We start from the raw sequence: 18,172 nt of genomic DNA on the forward strand, positions 1-18,172 counted from the left end.
GCCATGATTGAAAATGGAAAATATAGGCCAGAACCTGGCATTAACAAACCTCTAAAAGCTGCTGCACTGCCTGCAATCCAGAGAAAAGAGATGAAACCTGGGCACACCAGTGAGGAAGGGGAGAGGGCCCCCAGGCACAACACTGATTTTTGCCCTTTATTGGTATTTAGCTCATCTAAATGGAAGCTGAAGGTTTAAAAGCCATTTTTTAAAATGGGAAACGGCTCATTTCTTTTCCCCCCCAACAATATGTTTTAATCTTGTTCCCTTCACTGAGAACATGGTGACACATGGGGAAATGCTGTGCAAAAATGACTTTCCTGAATGGAAAGAAAATGTCAAACAGGATTCTTCTGCATGCACATGTGACATTTTCCTGCCCTCTCCCAGCAGAAAAAGCAAAAAAGTCACAGGTGACAGCCTTGGCCACATCTTCCCAGGAATGCTGGATTCCTCTAGCACCACCTTGAGCAGGGACCTCCTCTTCCTCCTTTGCAAAGCATAAACTCAGCCTCAGCTGATGCAAAATTCTGGCCAAAGGGTTTTCTTTATGTATCAGGAATTACCCCCACACACTAAAAGGCCTTTTCTGCTTCTTGTTTCCCCTCTCAGAAGTCCCCAGCGCCCTCTTCCCTTCCTGTGTCCCCTTAGGGCTCCCTTGGGGGACACAGCCCTCCCTACACATGTACCAGGTGCCCCTAGAGAAGTTCCAGACTCTGTAAAAACCCCATTTTCCTTTCCCTCCCACCCCCTGCTGCTCTCTGCAGAAAGCTCTGAGACAGCCACAGAGGAGGAGGCAAAGCTTTGCCACCCACAGCCCAGGGATGACCAGAAATGAGAGATCTGAATGGAACTTGGAGAAATGACCATGACCAAAAGCTGCTTGCTTTGGGAGGGGAGTGCAGCACCCAGAGCACGTCCCAGAGCTGTCCCTTGGGAGATCCCAGCACCCACAGAGCCCCAGGAGGTCAGCAAAGGCAAAAGCCAAGCCTGCATTTCCAAGTCACAAGGCTGGGCACCGTGCAGGGCCCGCCTGCCACCTCCATGCATCAAAAAGGCATCGTGGAAACGACAGCAGTAATTATGACATGAGGGTAAAGCACTTTTTAATGAGTGCAAAGCTGCTGAAAGCTCAGCTGCGAGGGATGTACGGGCTGAAGGGAATTCTGGTGGTGTCCATCTGTGACACCACTCCCTCCCACCCCCCTTTCCTCCTGTCAGCAGCTCTTGCCTTCCCTCACACACTTCAGATGGAGATGGCAGCAATGAACAAAACACCCCAAATCACTAAGATAACACTGCTCAGCAGAAGTGGAATAGCTCACAGATTTTTCTGCTTGCTCTGTTCAAGGATTCACAGGAGCAGAAGACTGAAGGACACATAATGAGAATTTTGTGTACCCCAGTCACTCAGTGCATTTCAATCCTCCCAATAAAATTAAATAACCCTTCCTCCCTCTCTTGCCCCCTTTAATTCTCAGCACAGCATTTAACACTTTCATTGTAAGAATGTCCAATTTCCTTCCAACAGAAAAGATGTTGAAGTTACAGCAGTGATGCCACTAACAATTAACCCTTCTTTTTCAGAGAAATCCTGTTCATCACCTTATCCCTGAAAACCTTTACATGTTTCCCAGGTTTATTTTAAGGGTGGATTTGGAAAAACCACTCCCTGTGTGGTGCCTCTGAGCGTGGCTGAGGCAAAACAGAGATAATGAGGAACAGAAATAATAAAATGGCACTTTCCATCAGCCCCTCTCTGCAGAGGGTGCTCCTGTCAGTCAGACCTGAGCACTTCCCCAGCTCACCTGAATTTTTGTCACTGTCTGAGGTGTCAGCACAACATCCTGCAGTGCTTTAGATAAACACAGGTTGGACTTGATGATCTCAAAGGCCTTTCCCAACCTAGTTAATTCTCTGGTTTTTCAGAGTTATTATTAATTTCACTGAACCTCAATAAAGACTCAGCTCCTCTCTGGAAGCATTGTTAGAAGCACAATTCATTGTTACAAACAACCCCATTACAAAGAGCCAAGGCCTTCCAATTAAGCAAGTGCAGGATAATAGCAGAGCACATTTCCCTGAGGTTATGTGGCAAATGGCAAAGTTTTGTCATTGTCTTCACATCTTGCAATGCCACTGACATCCCAATACACCGAAATAAATCCCCTGTTGGAGTATTTGGAGCCTCTGCCCCCTGCAATGGGGATTTCACCAGGCTGACAAAGCAGGAATTAAATCTCACCTCTGTGGCACGTGGCTGCAGAGTGCTTTTGTGCAGGAAGAGATTTCTTTTGACATTTTCGATGAAAGGAACACATTTGGGGTTGTTCTACAGGTATTTCACACGAGGGCAAAGTGCTGCTCTACCCACAGAGTGCAGGGGGGTTTATAATTCCCTTTTCTCTCTCTGAACACACAGTTCTGTGCTGCAGCAGCATCCAGAGCCCTTCTGCCACAAGCAAGACCTGGTTTATTTTTGTGTCAGCAGAAAGCTTTGCTTTCTTACATCGCTTAGGATCAAAATAGCCTGACTCATTGCAAAAGTCACAAATTGTCATGGTTGGCAGGTTATTCAGGTGAAAACAGCGAGAGCCCTGTGCAGATTTCACTGGAAAAAAAAAGGGATTGTTTCTGAGACAGCACACCAAATTTCCCTTATGTTCTGGGATGGTTTGGGTTGGGAGGGACCATAAAGCCACCCAGTGCCACCCCTGCCATGGCAGGGACACCTTCCACAGCCCCAGGGTGCTCCCAGTTCCATCCAGCCTGGCCTGGGGCACTGCCACAGTGTCCCAAGACCCTCAGTCACAAGAACCTTTTATGGAGTTATTGATTAATAAAAAACTGCCAACAAAGACATTTATGGTTTTTGACCCAATCCTTAAATATTTTGTCTTACGGACCCAGCGTGAGCTTTCTTAGCCAATGATGTTGTGACACACAAACCCACAGTGCTGCATCCTAAACTCCTTGTTCATCTCTGGAACTACTTGTATTTTTCTATATCTTAAACTCCAAAACTCTACACTTTCCTTTACTTAGCTTAACATGTCTCTACTTTAAACTACAAATCCACATCCTTGCTTCCAGCACCTCAGTTTGGGAGCCTTTCCCAAGGTCTCAGACCAAATCCTATGTTTAATTCTTGGCTCACAGGCCCAAAGTTCTGAGAATTTCCTGCATTTCAGGTTCCAGCACCCCCTGAGCAGCCAGATGGAAAAAAGCCCTGCAAAATTCATGATCTGGAACATGAAGGAACAATTCAAAGAAATATCTGTAAGATTTGATTGTTGTTCTATAGCCTTGGGGAAATATAGACATTTTTCTCCCAGAAATGGCCAGGCTGCTTCTTGTTAACTTTTCCAGAAAGAGCAAGCTAAAAAGAAAATTTATTCAAGCCCTAAGAGATTGCCTTTAGAATTTTACCTGTATCTCCACTAGATCATCATTAGTGACAAAATAAATCTTCAGTGATTGCCGAATTCCTGTTTAATTTATGGACATCTTTTTGAAAAATGAAGGCTAAAATATACACAGGTACACGATAATAAATTATAGATTTGAAAAGGGATATGCAAAGGCAGGAATCTGAGCCATCATTTTTCTCTCTCCCTTCATCTCAGATGGAGAATCACCAAACTGCAATGAGCTCCATGTATCACAACCCTGCCTGGGAGACTTTTTAGCTATAATTATTAAAATTAGGAAATACTGAACAATGCAAATGTTTTCCCCTTGTTCTGTGCATGCCACACTATTGCACACAGTGAATTTCTTTGCTCTGTGTGTTAACTCTTTGTTTTTATACCCAATTCCTTGCCAGCCAGTCTGGTTTTCCTTTTTATGTGTTTCCAGGGATCTGGGACTGGGAATTGCTGTTCCTTCACTCAACAGGTTGTTAAAAGTCAGATTTTACACAGGGCACTCATTCTGTAAAACCCAGGAAAAGCCCAAATTTCAGCTTTTTGGATTTTTTAAGAGAAATGCTGTCTACAGTTCTGTGTGGGGTTTTTTTCCCCTCTGTCAATTCAAGATTAATGAGATTCAACATGAATTAATGTGGACACTTCAGAAACTCACAGAGGACTCTCTGATCTTAGAAGTCTTTTCAGACCTAAATGATTCTGATTTATGGGATGTGAGCAAAGGTTTGGAGCTCAACAAACAAGCAAGAGCATATGTAGGTCACCCCTTGTGGAGCTCACGCTTTTCCTGCTGCTGAACAAAGGAAGAAAATATTTTTTTTTACCTCATTTTGCTGTTGCGCAGAGGAAACTTTTAATATTTTTAGAAGACTTTGCAGCACAAAGCCTTTGTCCCATTTTTCATCTGGTTTAAGATGGCTTCTCACCTGGATCTGACTTGTGAGCACAAGAAGAGATGTCTTCCCTGGCAGAGCCATCAAACACTGGCACAGGCTGCCCCTGTCCTGGGAGATGCTGAAAATCCCTGGAAGTGACCTGAGCATCCCAAAACGGGTTTGGGTGGAAGCAGAGGATTCCCAGGGATGTCCCCCAGCTTCAGCCACTCTGTGATCCAGAGGGGAGATTGTGGATCCCACACTCCTGAATTTAGTGGGAATCTTTGTTAATTTAGCCATGAAAAATGACTATTTTTGCAAGCCAGGTGGAAACACAATCATGGGAACATGTCATCCTGGCACAGCCTTCCCAATCTTTCTCCTCCCAGAAATCCCAGGTGGTTTTCACAAGGGGACCTGCTAGCCAGAACACTTGAACAACACCATCACTTCCATCTCCTTTTGTCAATATTTTTAATCAGGAATCTCCCCCTAAAATATTCCCACGTGGAGGTGGCCCAGCAAGGTTATCATAAAATTAGTAAAGCTGATAAGAATCGCTGTGCAGGAGCTAATGCCACCAGAAATAACATCGGGGTGAATGCCAACCAGCAGCTCAGAATAAATCCAACCCCACTGAGGCTGAAATCCACTGCAGTGAGCACCAGGTGAGCATAAAATAGCAGAGGAGCACGTGAAGGATTTTGGCCTCTGCCTGCTCTCAATGCTATGTCTAATCTGAGGGGACAAAACATAAATCTTTTGAGGCCAGTGGCAGCAATTTAATCCCAAATGCCCAGAGGGAAAGCCCTCAATGCTTTGGGTGAGGATGGATTTATTTGGGTTTTTGACCGCCCCACAGTTAAACTTTGGTGCTGCATCCAGGACCTTGGGAATTCCCTTCCCTGCCAGCAGCTCCTCATTTTTAATGGCACTCCCAATGGATTTTTGGGTCCCTGGACTGTGCTGCAGCTCAGGATAGGAATCTGATTCATTTCCCATCGTCATGTGTGGCTTTCCAGTTGTTTCAGCTTGGAATGTTACACCAGATGGGCCAATTCCATGGCTTTGGGGGATGGAATATTCCCTCTGCCACTGTCACTCTCCAAGGGCTGGGTGGCACAGCCCTCAGCACCACAGCCTGGCACACAGAGCTGCTCAGAATTGCCCTGCCCTGGTTCTGTGCACCGTTTTATGCTGGTAATATGGATAATCAGTGTAAGCAGATCCACTTACAGGCACAAAATAATGAAGCTTTCTCTGCTGCTTCGGGGTTTTTTTCCAATATTTCATGTGACACCCCTCCATTCTTCTCTCCTCCTTGGTCAAACACGTAAAGCCAGGAGGGAGAAACAATTTATTTATCATGGTGAGAAAATCAGATTTGTATAAATGACACGAGCAGGAGAGAATCAGGAATTAGTGCTGTGAAGGAAGACTTAAGTAACCCAAAGCAATAAAAAGAACTGTGCTGATTAACTTCTCAGCTTGGGCATTCATTCATTCCTCAAAGCCACTGCCCTGCATCAACTGGAATATTTCATTTGCACTTCAAGCTGCCTAAGAACTGCAAAAAGAGAGCTCTAGGAATGCTGGCCTTGGGTTTCTCAGTTACAGCTCCATGGTTGCAGAGCTGACCATCTCCTCCTGCCCCTGCCTTGGGTCACAGGTGATCAGTGCCAAGGCTGGAGAGGAAAAGATGCCCAGAGGCACCTGAGTTTGTCATGACAGGGCTTTTTCCTAAGGGACATTTCAGCAACTGATGATGCCAGCCCTAATTTTTTGACACGGCAGAGGGGAGAAAAAGAGGGAGTTTGTCTGAAATGTGTTGTCCTGTCCTGTTTCCAGCAGAAAAGTGCCTCCAGTGGGTCAGAGCATGGTCTCATCAGCTGGCTGCAGAGAGCACTCATGCAGCAACACAATGGAGCAGGCAGAATGTGAATTAGCCAGGACAAGAAAAGCACAAAACAGAACCAAACCAGGCAGGAATGGAGGGCAGAGGGAATGGAGATCCACATGAACTTGTGCCCCTCAGAAACACCACAGGGTGCTGGCAGAAATGCAGTTTGTGCTGGCTTTGGGCTGCCATCCAAGAGCAAAACATGAAAGAGCTGCTGCAAGCCCTGGGGCAGATGGAACAAGCACCCCCAGGGGCAGAGCACAGCAGGACAGGGAATGAACATTCCCAGTGCCAACAGCAGGACAGGGAATGGACATTCCCAGTGCCAACAGCAGGACAGGGAATGGACATTCCCAGTGCCAACAGCAGGACAGGGAATGCTCAATCCCAGTGCCAATAGCAGGACTGGGAATGTCCAATCCCAGTGCCAACAGCAGGACAGGGAATGTCCAATCCCAGTGCCAATAGCAGGACTGGGAATGCCCAATCCCAGTGCCAACAGCAGGACAGGGAATGGACATTCCCAGTGCCAAGAGCAGGACTGGGAATGCTCAATCCCAGTGCCAACAGCAGGACAGGGAATGCTCAATCCCAGTGCCAACAGCAGGACAGGGAATGCTCAATCCCAGTGCCAACAGCAGGACTGGGAATGCTCAATCCCAGTGCCAACAGCAGGACTGGGAATGTCCAATCCCAGTGCCAACAGCAGGACTGGGAATGCTCAATCCCAGTGCCAACAGCAGGACTGGGAATGTCCAATCCCAATCCCAACAGCAGGACAGGGAATGCTCAGTGCCAGTGCCAACAGCAGGACTGGGAATGTCCAATCCTGGTGCCAACAACAGGACTGGGAATGCTCAATGCCAACAGCAGGACAGGGAATGCCCAATCCCAGTGCCAATATCAGGATTGGGAATGCCCAGTCCCAACAGCAGGCCAGGGAATGCTCAGTGCCAGTGCCATCAGGGAAGGAGCAGGAGCCCCTGGCAGGCTGTCAGTGCTCGCTGGGGCTGGGACACCCAGGCTCCAGGCTGAGCTGGGGCCCTGCTGAGCCCTGGCAAGGGTCACTGAGCAACAGCGAGACCCAGGGGCTCCTCATGCTGCACCACAAATGGCATTGCAGACTAAACTCCCTGTTCTTCCTCCAAGGAATCAAATCCTTCTCCTTCCTCCCTGTCGTGTGCCAAGCTCTGCACCATCCCAGGGGCTCCCTGCCCATGGTGGCACCACAGCAATGGGATGTCCCCAGCACATCCCTGCCAAAGAATTCCTGCCTCCCCAGGGCCTCCCTGCAGCTCCGCTCCCCTTCTTCCCCCACCTCTCCTCCTCAGATGCAGCTCACAGGAGAAAAGTGACACATTTATATATAATACACACACAGATTATACCCTATATATGTGTAATACACAGATCTTCAAATATTCTAGGTATCCTTTCAGCTATGTGCTGACACACATAAATTTAAACCTGTTTACACACATCCTCAAAAGCCCATCTATTGTTTTTATGACGCATTTTATTGTGTGTGGGTATATAAAATAGATCATGCAAATGCCAAGGGAGAGACAAAACATTCACAGAGTCATCCACAGAATGCAGAGATTTAAACCCAAAAACTGCAGCTGTCTGTGGGTTTCATTTTGCCAGGTGCTATGCAATTTGTGATATGGCCTATCAAAGCAGATATAAACATTCTTGCTTGTGAGCAAACTTTTATTAGTTCTTAAGCAGTGAAGCTTTTCTTTTTTCCCCCCAAAATCCTGTCCCACAGGTGTGGATGAGTAGAAGGGAGTCTACAATGCCAGGAGCAGGGTGAACGAAGTTAATAAAGTGAAATACTCTCTGGTTGAGATTCAAGTCACTCCTTTGAAATAAGTGTGGAAGGAGGAAAATGAGTTAGGACACATTGAAATGATGCTGGCAGAGATTTGGGACAGTCATTAATTTACCAGCTTGCTCATAATTAATAGTAACTAATGGCAGAAAAGAGAAATAGGCACTGGGAAACAGAGCAGTGGAATAGAAACATGAAATGAATTCTTCTCCCTCCCTCACTATCTGCTAAAAGGTTGCTGGTTTGGGGGCTGATTTCCCCTGTAAAAAGGAACAATGGGAGGAGCTCCAGGGAGCAGAAACTCTGCCCTGGGTCAGAGGCTCGAGGCTCCCACTCATTTCAGGGAACTTTCCAGGCTCCTGTGAGCGTGACCAAGCAGAACTGAACAGAATTTAACACAAGGCCCTTCCTGGAGGCAGGATGTGCCAGGATTCTCTGTGTATGCACAGGGGGGATCTCTCCCAAAGCTCTCTGGTGTTTCCCACACTGGAGGAGAACCCCAGCAGGGCTGAGGCTGAGAATGGTCAGCAGTGCTGTTTGTTTGTGGGTTGTTTGTGCCTTTTAGCTGAACACTGAGGGGCAGGAAGGTGCCCCAGCTCAGGGAGAAGCGTTCTGCAGGTTACTGCCACCCTGCCCAGGGGGGAGGCCAGGGCAGGGCTGCTCTGAGCTTCCCTTGCCATTTTTAGGGAAAAGGGACCGATTTTATGCCTCTGGGGACAGAAATAAACACAGCGTCTCCTCCAAAAACAGCTTTCTGAAATGTGATGTTTAAACTTGCTGTGATCACAGTGATCTTTTAATTGGTATTTGCTTTCCTATGTGTCATGGTGCTCCAGCAAAAGTACTTGGGGCTTAACATTTTTGAGCTTAAAAACTAATTTTACCTCCTCACTTACAAGGAATTTAAGGGTGTTTTGGTCACATGCAGTTAAAGATAGAGAGGAAAAATTTATAAAAATATTCTGCAGTACCTTAAGCTGGGTCAGGGCTGCTAAAGTCCTGAGGGCAACAGAGTTAAAATTTCTCAGGACTTGACCAAGAAATTAAGAAAACGTCCATGTTTTTTTTTTTAAACTTCCACATTTCCCAACATGTTAGAATACACTTGTTTTTCTGATACTGTGGCTGCTTCCAAACTCAAAACAGAATTCTGGAAGGACACAGAGTGGGAATTAGGTGTTTTACATCCCCAAATTCAGTCATGAGGCCCTGATATCAGACAAGGATTTAGCTATCAGCCTGACAGCATCATATAAACTGTAATTTGTCTAAAAATCACCCATTAAATCCAACTGGAATCCCACACTGTGGAACAAGAATAAAACCTTCAAATTCCCGTGCAAAGGACTCTGTCACCACTGCTAATATCCATGTGCTACATGTTTATCCTCAGCTAAAGAAACAAGAAATCAGCATTGCTCATTTCAGGGGAAAATGCCCCTGGAGAACCCAAAACATGCTGGGAAAAATGCAAATTTGGGCTGGGACCGCCCCAAAATGTGAGAAATGCACAGTGGGGCTCTGACCCCCAAAACATGACTGAGAAATGCACAGGGGGGCTCTGCCCCAAAAGTGTGCTTGAGATCACTTGAAAAATCAAGGGTATGAGGAAAAGTCAGGATTAATTTTGAACTCCAGAGCTCAACAGGTTCTCTGGCAAGATCCACTCAGCTCACAAAGGCCAGCTGAGGCACAACAAGGAAAGCAAGCACCACCAAAACCAAGCAAAATCCAGGCAATCAAAGCAGGAATGAGTTGAAACTACCCAGGTGTGTGCGTAGAGTGTGAACGAGGATGGAAAGCATAACAACACTTAAACTCAGCAGCACTTTAACTTAACTTATACCTTAATTTACAGCTTAATTTATAGCTTAACCACAACAATCTAACAGAGGAACAATATTTAACAGCATTCAGGCTAAATTAGAAATATAACTTCACTTAATTCCCAGATTGCTATGGCATAGGGTCGAGGGTGTGCACACGCACGGCTAGTGCAATATAAAAAATCTTGCCAAAAAAAATAGAGCAAGTGGGAAAACCCCCCTCGGGGGTGGGTGAAATACTCACTTTGGATGTCTTGGCACCTCCTGAGGGGCGGGGGATTGCTGGTCACGGCCTGGAGAGATCAAAGGGCCCCAGGGGCCGGGCTGCGGGCACACCGATGGCTCATCCCTGCCACTTTCGGGGATGGGTGGGCACTTGTTTGGAAGTGTGGGGCGGGAATGTGGCGCCATGCAGGGCACAGCAGTGTTTTCCAACAGGAGAAGAGCAGGAGGAGCCGCTGCGGGCGGCCAGGGCTGTTTGCTGAGCTCAGAGCCCGGCCCAGGTGCTGCTGGGCAGGCCCAAGCTCAGGTTACGCCGCACCTGGAGCGCAGGTAAAGACAAAGGGAGACACAGCTGGGAAACGCCAGGTGCGGCTCTGGCTGGAATCCCGCCGGGAATCCCAGCCCTGGGAACCCTGCACAGCCTGCAGTGCTGTGCAAACACGAGGCAGCTCTTTCCAGGACCCCTCGGAGGCAGGCATCATGCGGGTGCCTTTCCCTCCATCACACTCCAGCGTGTGCTGCCGCTGCTCGGAGCAGTTAATTTCTGCAACAATAGTTCGGCAGGCTGGAGAGGAATGCTAAGTAAACAAATCTGAACGGTTTCAGGTTTGGATCTCGGCTCTGCAATTTTAGTTCTGTTGCTAGGTGGGAGTCATTCTCCTCTGGTGCTGTTTTCTTTTTTCAGAGCAGCTCAGGACCCATATGTTTGCTTTACGGTGGAGCACTCCGAGTCCCACGGAACCCGCAAAAACCAAATTTAAACATTTACTTGACAACTCCGAGCCACCAGGGGAAGCGATCTGGGGGCCGAACCAAGGCCAGGGGATGTTATAATCCCTGTGAATGAGAGTTCCAAATCGGCCTCGAGCATCCATCGCTCCGTGGACACCTGGCCCCAGCCCTGCTGTGCCCCGTGAGGCTCCTGCCGTGCTTGGGGACAGGTGGCCTGTCCCTCGCTTGGCACAGAGCGGCACAGACCCTGCTGGGAGTGCTTCCTTCCCTCCGCTGTCCCAGGGCTGTCCCTCAGCTGCATTCCTGTGCGTGTCACCTGTCCCAGGGCTGTCCCTCAGCCCGCACTCCCGTGCGTGTCACCTGTCCCAGGGCTGTCCCTCAGCCCGCGCTCCTGTGCGTGTCACCTGTCCCAGGGCTGTCCTTCAGCTGCATTCCTGTGCGTGTCACCTGTCCCAGGGCTGTCCCTCAGCCCGCACTCCCGTGCGTGTCACCTGTCCCAGGGCTGTCCCTCAGCCCGCACACCCGTGCGTGTCACCTGTCCCAGGGCTGTCCCTCAGCCCGCGCTCCTGTGCGTGTCACCTGTCCCAGGGCTGTCCTTCAGCTGCATTCCTGCGCGTGTCACCTGTCCCAGGGCTGTCCCTCAGCCCGCACACCCTTGCGTGTCACCTGTCCCATGCCAGGCGCTGCGGGACGGAGCTGCCCCGCACATCGGGACATCCCTCCGAACCCCCTTGTCCCGGGGGGACAAGGTTCTCCCGTGCCCAGGAGGGGCTGCGGGGAGGGACCCGCGGGGGCTGCAGGGACAGCTCTGCCGCCCTCTCTGTCCCTGTCCGTGTCCCTGTCCCAGAACCTCGGAATCCCAGAGTCCCAGGGATTGGACTGGGTTGGATTGAGAGCATCCACACCGAACCCCTGTCGCCACCCGGAGCGTCCGGGTGCGTTTGGGATGTCCCCGGAGCGGGAGGCTCCCTGGGCAGCTGTTCCGGGGCTTGTCCCTGTCCCTGTCCGTGTCCCTGCGCGTGTGCGCGCGCGTGTCCCCGAGCGCGCGCGCGTGTCCCCGTGTGCGCGCAGAGCCCGGAGCCGCCTGGCCCCGCCCGGGGCCGCCCCGCGGGAGGATCCTCCCGCTCCATCCCTCCCGCTCCATCCCTCCCGCTCCATCCCTCCCTCCGTCCCTGGGGCGCGGGGCGGCGGCAGCGCGGAGCCCCCGCGCCATGGGCGGGCGGCGCGGAGCGGCTCGGAGCCGGCCCGCCCGGGGGTAGCCGGCATGAACTGAGCATGGCGAGCGGCCTCGGCCCGCGCTGGCCCCGCCGAGCGGCCACGGGCGGCGGCGGGGGGCTCCTGCTGCTGCTGCTCTGCGCCGCGGCCGGGCTGCCCCGGAGCGCACAGCAGGTGCTGCGGATCGGTGAGTGTCGCCGCGGGGCCGGCCGGGGGCTACGGGCACCTCCCGGGCCGCGGGCAGCTCGCCCGGGCGGCGGCGGGACCCGCGCGGCTCCGGAGCCGGGGATGCTCAGGATGCTGGGGATGCTGGGGGATGTTCAGGGATGCTCGGGGATGCTCGGGGATGTTCAGGGATGCTCGGGGACGCTCGGCTGCCCGAAGTTGGCCCCGGCGAGCGGTGCCGGGGAAGTTGGGCGCGGGGATCCCGCGGGGTGTCGGCTCCGGGCGCTCCGCGGGGCGCGCTGCGAGGGGCCCCCAAAGGCGCGGGAAGGGTTCGGTGACCCTGAAATCGGTGCCGAGGGGTGCGGAGAGTCCCGGCTCGGAGCGCAGGGCGGGCGGCTGCGGCTCCGGAGCGGGACCGGGGGGATGCGGGACGCGTTTGCCGCTACCCCCGGGCAGGGGCAGCTCCGCGGGGCTGCGCGGAAAACTCCGCGGAACGGGAATTTATTTCTGAGTGGAAAACTCCGCACCATGGAAACGGGGCTCGGCTCACAGGAAGCCTCTCTTCCTACAGTGGGTTTCTTGTGTCAGTCAAGTGAGACGGTGCATACAAAGTGTCGGAAGAGTTCGGGGTTAGGAGAGACTGTGGGAAAGATGTAGGCAGAATCTGGCACGCCGCTGTTTCTGTTTATCCCTCTTTCGCTTGGCAAACACTGAACATGAGGCGGGGGAAAAAGGAAACAAACAAGAGAAAAAAAAAATTTTTTGAAAAAAGGCAAAGAAGCTGTTTACGGCGCCGGGGAGAGCATCCCGCAATTCCCAAGGGCGCGCTGCCGTGCGGAGCTGAAGATCGCAGCCCTGAAGCCCAGGGGAAGGCTCCTTGTGCCCGCAGAGCGGAGGAGCAGCGCTGAAATGAGGGAAGGTGCAGCCCTTGGGAGTGCTGGGCGGCGGCTTGCGGGGGCAGAGCCGGGCACGCCGCCCCCGCAGCCTCGGACGCTGCCCCGCTCCCGGCTGTGCCCGCCCGGGGGGCGCTCCCCTTTCCCCGGGGCTTCGGGGCGAGCTCGCTGTTCCCCGCTCATTCCTTTCCTGGAACAGGCGCCACGCAAAGCCGGGCGAACCCACAACCACAGCGGGGATTCAGGGACGTTCCCCCCAGTGAAACCTGGGGAGGAAAATCCTGTTGGAATCCCTGAGCCGCAGGCACCAGCGGGATGCTCTGGCAACGCACAGAATGCTGCCGTAACTTACTCTGGTTTGGTGGGAACAGCTCTGAAGGAAGGAGCAGCGTGCCAGTGTTTAAAGGGCTTGAGCTGAGCCTAAATGCCCGTGTGCAGGACGAAGGCTCGGCTCTGCACTGCCTCCAGGCTCGCAGGGAGCCGGGCAGGGCTTCGGGGTGCCCCCTTTGCCCTGCAGAAGTTCTGTGCTGCTCCCAGCGTTCCTTCCCCGAAATTGCCCTGCGAGGAGGGGTTGGGGCCAGTGAATCTCTGGGTCAGATTTGCCCTCCCGGGGCTGGGACCCCAGCGCTGCCAGCAGGACAGGGCGAGGCACAAAGCCGACAAAGTGCTCGGCTTCCAGTCGTACCCGTGCAGAGGGACGTGCAGGGCAGTCAGTGTGCTAGGGGGCTGGGAATGCATGAAATATTGAATGTATCCTTCCTGCCGTGGCCCTGCTGCCTGCGGAGTAATGATGTTATAAAATATGAATCCTCCTCGTCCGTTAGGGGCTGCGAAGTTCCTCCGTGGAATCCGCCGCTCTCGGAGGTGGCAGGGAGGAGTAATGGCAGCAACTCCTCCGAATCTGTCTGTGATAACATCATAAAACCATCCCCAAGCATTTCTGACAGCGAAGGAAATGCCATTAAGCCATCAGATTGTTTTCCCCGTGTTTTAGTTAATTAAGGGAAGAAAGTGCAGCAGTTTGTGCCCGGATTCATACGCTCAGAGTTTAATTGCATTTTCCGCTGTCAGGGAGCTTTCAGATTTGTTTTTTATTAATTTTTTTTCCTGGCTTGTAATAGGGATGAATGGATTGTCTTGGTGGTGTTTAATTAGTTGAGAGAGGACGTGTGAGTGATATGAATTTTAGTTATTCCTCAGCACTGACTAACGACTCCTTTTCCAGCGCTCTAAACAAAAGATGAGGGATGGCAATGTGACCAAGTAAAACTGACTCATTAGGATAAAAGTAATGGATTTTGAGATAAGATGGAGCTTGAAGTTTCAGTGATAAAATAAAATAAAATAAAATGCTGCTGTCTTACTGGGTATTTCTTCCCCGCTCCTGCTCAAAAGCTTTTCCCTTGACACAAGAGCTAATGGAGCTGTCCAAGGAAATACCATCTTTATCTGCACATTACCCACCAGACTGTATTACATAAAAGTGTGTTTGAAGTTCATGACCCCAATATTTCTTACTGAATTCCAAGGAATTTTCAGTTTTTACACCAAGTCCTTCCTATCTCTGCTACTTGTACCACTTGTATGGAATAAATGATCTCCAAGAAAGAATGGTAATGAACTGGAGCAGATGCTCAGGTGCAGAAACAGCTTCCAAAGGCATCTCAGCAGCAACAGAATAATCCATTTGTTGGTGCTGGATGCAGAGCTCTCATTCCTGGACAGATTACAGGTTCTGAATAGGTTAAAAGGGTAAAATACAGTGATATTATGTGAAAATTTACAGATGGTCATCATCTGAGCTCCATTCCGGGTTAGAACTGACCAACAGCAAGTTCTTAACAAAGCACTGGAGTGATTAAAAAAATAATGGATGAGTCTTGAATTATCTCTGAAATTACCAGCTCGTGGAAATGAACAAATGGGCAGGTTTTCAGGAGTTGCTCGGGGTGAGGAGACAGAAACCAGAAGGATTTTCAGTAATTTGTGTGTTTCTGTAAATGGAATATTTACATAAGGGTTCATCCTTTGCACTGATTTACTCCTTACTCAAGCAAAATTCCCAATTTTAGTGAATTTTCCACAATAGAGGACTAGCCCCATAACATTTCTCTCCAACTGAGAAATATCAGATTTAAACCAAACACATGCAACTCAACCTAACCCACAAAATACCAATTTCTAACAAGTTGGAATTTTCAATATAGATTTCAGAATCTCTGTTGGATTTCCCCCAGCAGGGCTAAAGCTGTGAGTTCTTTTCCTGTGTGAAATTGCCATTTTCCCCTCATGAGAATGATAAAGGCAGAAACCTCATTAATTTCTCTGCAAATCTGCTACTTTGCACCAACTCTTGTTGAGATTTTGTTTGTGAAGGGAATGGTACTAACACACATCTGAGCTTCATCAGTGTGAAATGGCAAAACCCCTTCTTGGAAAGTCTCTTACCATATTTGAACATCATGAAAAATGTTCGTTTACGGTATTTGTTACCAGGTATCTACAAGTTATTCTATTTTATGATATGATATTATATGATAGGAAGTGCAGCTGCGTTTTTCTCATCAGATGATGAGACATTAAATACATTTTGTTCACTGGACTCTGAGTGCTCAGTGGTTTATCAATTCTTTGTGATACACTTTACCTAAGTTTCCTTATTCTACACTTAGGGAAAACTGTTTTGCTGCAAATATTTCTAAAGGATTGTCACCAAAGCATCCAAAATCTGATTTTCACACCTCTCCCTCCTCACTGGATGTGACAGCACTGTACTGTAAGTGGGAGGCAGGGCAATGTTTGGCTGAGTTCAAATGGGCAATTGAGTTAAAAATCCCTAAAAATGCTGCTGAAAAATGCTTTGCAGCCCCTCAGCAAGGGAGCTGCTGCTGCCTTGGTGAGTGGCTGTGCCTGGACCTGGTGACTGCTGGGGACAGGGAAACTGTCCCAGAAAATCACCAGCTTGGGCCTCCATTACCAGAGCATCCTAAATGGGCATTCCCCATCCCTCCTTGGGCAGGGAAGAGATGAGCTGGAGAGGTGCAGGGTGGTCCTCAAATATTCCATAATGCAGAGTGGTTTGCAGCAGGGCTGTGTTAACAGAACCTGAGGTGTGAGTGGCTTCTGTCCTGCACCCCTGTCCCCAAAGGCTGGTGGGGAAGAGCCAAGGAAAGGTCCCGAGGCCAGACAGTGCAAACTGAGGGAGGCAGGTTGGGTTTGGACCAGAGCCGGGGTGGTTTGGGCGCGGCTGAGGGACTGAGAAACCTGAGAAACACGTAATGAAGCCAAATATAGATGTGGCAGTGCTGTGTTTCCCAGGAGCTGCGTGGAGAGCTCCCCTCGCTGTCCGGGTGAGCAGCCCCTGGGCTGTGGGACAGCATAATTCATTCACTATTGCCCTCACTGACACGGGGCTGGGAGATGGGGCACCCTGCAGCCTCCCTTCTGTAAGCCCAGGAGCAGCTCAAACACGGGACAGGGTCCTGGCAGTGCTGGAACTGCCCAAATTCCACCCGGGAGCAGAGTTTGCCGTCAGGTGCTTGGGGCAGGAGGAGCCTTCCCTGCAAACAGGATCAAAAGCCATTTCCCAGGGTTCATCTCTTGCCCAGCAGCCTGTTTGTGGCGTTCAGGTGTGCTAATTGTTGTTTTAAGTCCCCTGGCTTCCCCACAACACCCCATTTCGGATTTCCAGGGCATTTCCTCTTGCCTGAGCTCTAAGCTCCTCCATATGGCCCTGTCCTCTCTCAACATTTCCATTTGGGCTGGAAGTACAATCCCAATACTGTTTTTTCATTACAGTCTGTTTTGTATGTCCTGGTCAGTAATAAAGCCTAAATCCTGCTCTCCCCTCAATACTTTAAACAACTGCCTCTAATCTTCTTTTCTCAGAAAGGCTTGATTTGACCAACTAAACTATAGATTGTACTGCAGCAAAGGAAACAAATCCCATCCCAGAACTGATTAGTTTTACTGCACAGCTTTGGGGCTGTGACCAGCAAGCCCAGTCTGTCCTAGTTTGGGTTGACTTTAGATTTCAGTTTGCAGTAATGAGTTTATGATCTTGGGCAAGCTTTGCAGTGGGAGGTTATTACCCTTCCCTCTCTCTCCCTGCTGAAGGTTAGAGGGTATTTTCCAGGAAATTGCGAGCTCTCAAACGATGAATTTGCTTTCTGAGGGCAAAATCAAAATTCCAAATCAAAACAGCTTCATTATTCCACACTGGCATTGTTTTCACTTGAGCTACAGGAGCCAGTATCTGACAGGGCTGTTAAAGTGACTTTTTCTTTTCTTTCTTTTTAAATTCCTCTGATAGGGCTGTTAAAGTAACTTCTTCTTTTCTTTCTTTCTTTTTAAACTCCTCTGACAGTGCAGAAAGTTCCTTACATACTCTTAGAGCCTCACTAAATCAAGGTGGCACAAACAGAGGGAAATGGGAATGGCCAAAGAGGCAGAACTGATATCAAAGGCTCAGTTTTGAGCTTCTTTTCTTGGTCCATCAGGCTTTTTGCAATCACACCTTCTCGCTGGGCTGCTGTTGGTTGTTGCTTTTCCTTTGAGCTTTCAGACTGCACAAGTTGAAAAGAGGAGAGTTATAAATTCTTTTAGCCCCGAGGTTGTTCCCACGCCCTGCACACCCAAGCTTGGCCTATTTCAAGGCAAATTCTGTCTGCAGCACACTGCAAACAGGGGGAGCAGCCCCCTCCCACCCTGCTGGGTGGGAGTGACAGCCAGAGCGCAGAGGCACCTCCTGAAAGGCAGAATTTGGGTGAGCACAGTGCAGCACTGCCCGCACACACGGGGCAGGGGATGTCCCGCTGTGTCCCAGCTGGAGCCCTGAGGGGGAAATTCTGCTTTACAGGGACAGCATCGGGCAGCTGTCAGCAAAGAAGGAGAACCATGTGAAGATAATTGCCCTCCTCCCATGGGGAGAGGGAAAGAGCAGATTCCTGCCAGGGTGTTCTGGATTAGAAAAGCCAGGTTTGGTGTGATTCAGCAAGCCAGTACGGAGAAGAGAAACTTCTAGACTTTCAATTCTTGGATGGTATAATTAGAAGGCAAATTCATGGAAATTGGTGCTCTTGG

The 18,172-nt window shown here is 50.1% G+C and overlaps 1 protein-coding gene and 1 long non-coding RNA gene across 5 annotated transcripts in view; one reads left to right on the forward strand and one right to left on the reverse strand.

Annotated features, from left to right (window-relative positions):
- The window catches only part of LOC129117577 (uncharacterized), a 444,593-nt gene that overhangs the window by 28,002 nt on the left and 398,419 nt on the right, over positions 1–18,172 (reverse strand). The gene's annotated exons all lie outside the window — the stretch shown is intronic.
- GRIK1 (glutamate ionotropic receptor kainate type subunit 1) overlaps positions 11,938–18,172 on the forward strand; it is a 102,266-nt gene continuing 96,031 nt past the window's right edge. The window contains exon 1 of one of the 4 annotated variants that reach the window (XM_077174629.1): positions 11,938–12,219. In XM_077174629.1, the coding sequence (XP_077030744.1) occupies positions 12,093–12,219 (127 nt within the window). In that variant the 5' untranslated portion in view covers positions 11,938–12,092. The remainder of the gene's footprint in view (positions 12,220–18,172) is intronic. The other 3 variants (XM_077174631.1, XM_077174628.1, XM_077174630.1) reach the window with 3 other exon arrangements.

The sequence above is a fragment of the Agelaius phoeniceus genome, chromosome 2, assembly GCF_051311805.1.
Source record: "Agelaius phoeniceus isolate bAgePho1 chromosome 2, bAgePho1.hap1, whole genome shotgun sequence".
Classification (NCBI taxonomy): domain Eukaryota; kingdom Metazoa; phylum Chordata; class Aves; order Passeriformes; family Icteridae; genus Agelaius; species Agelaius phoeniceus.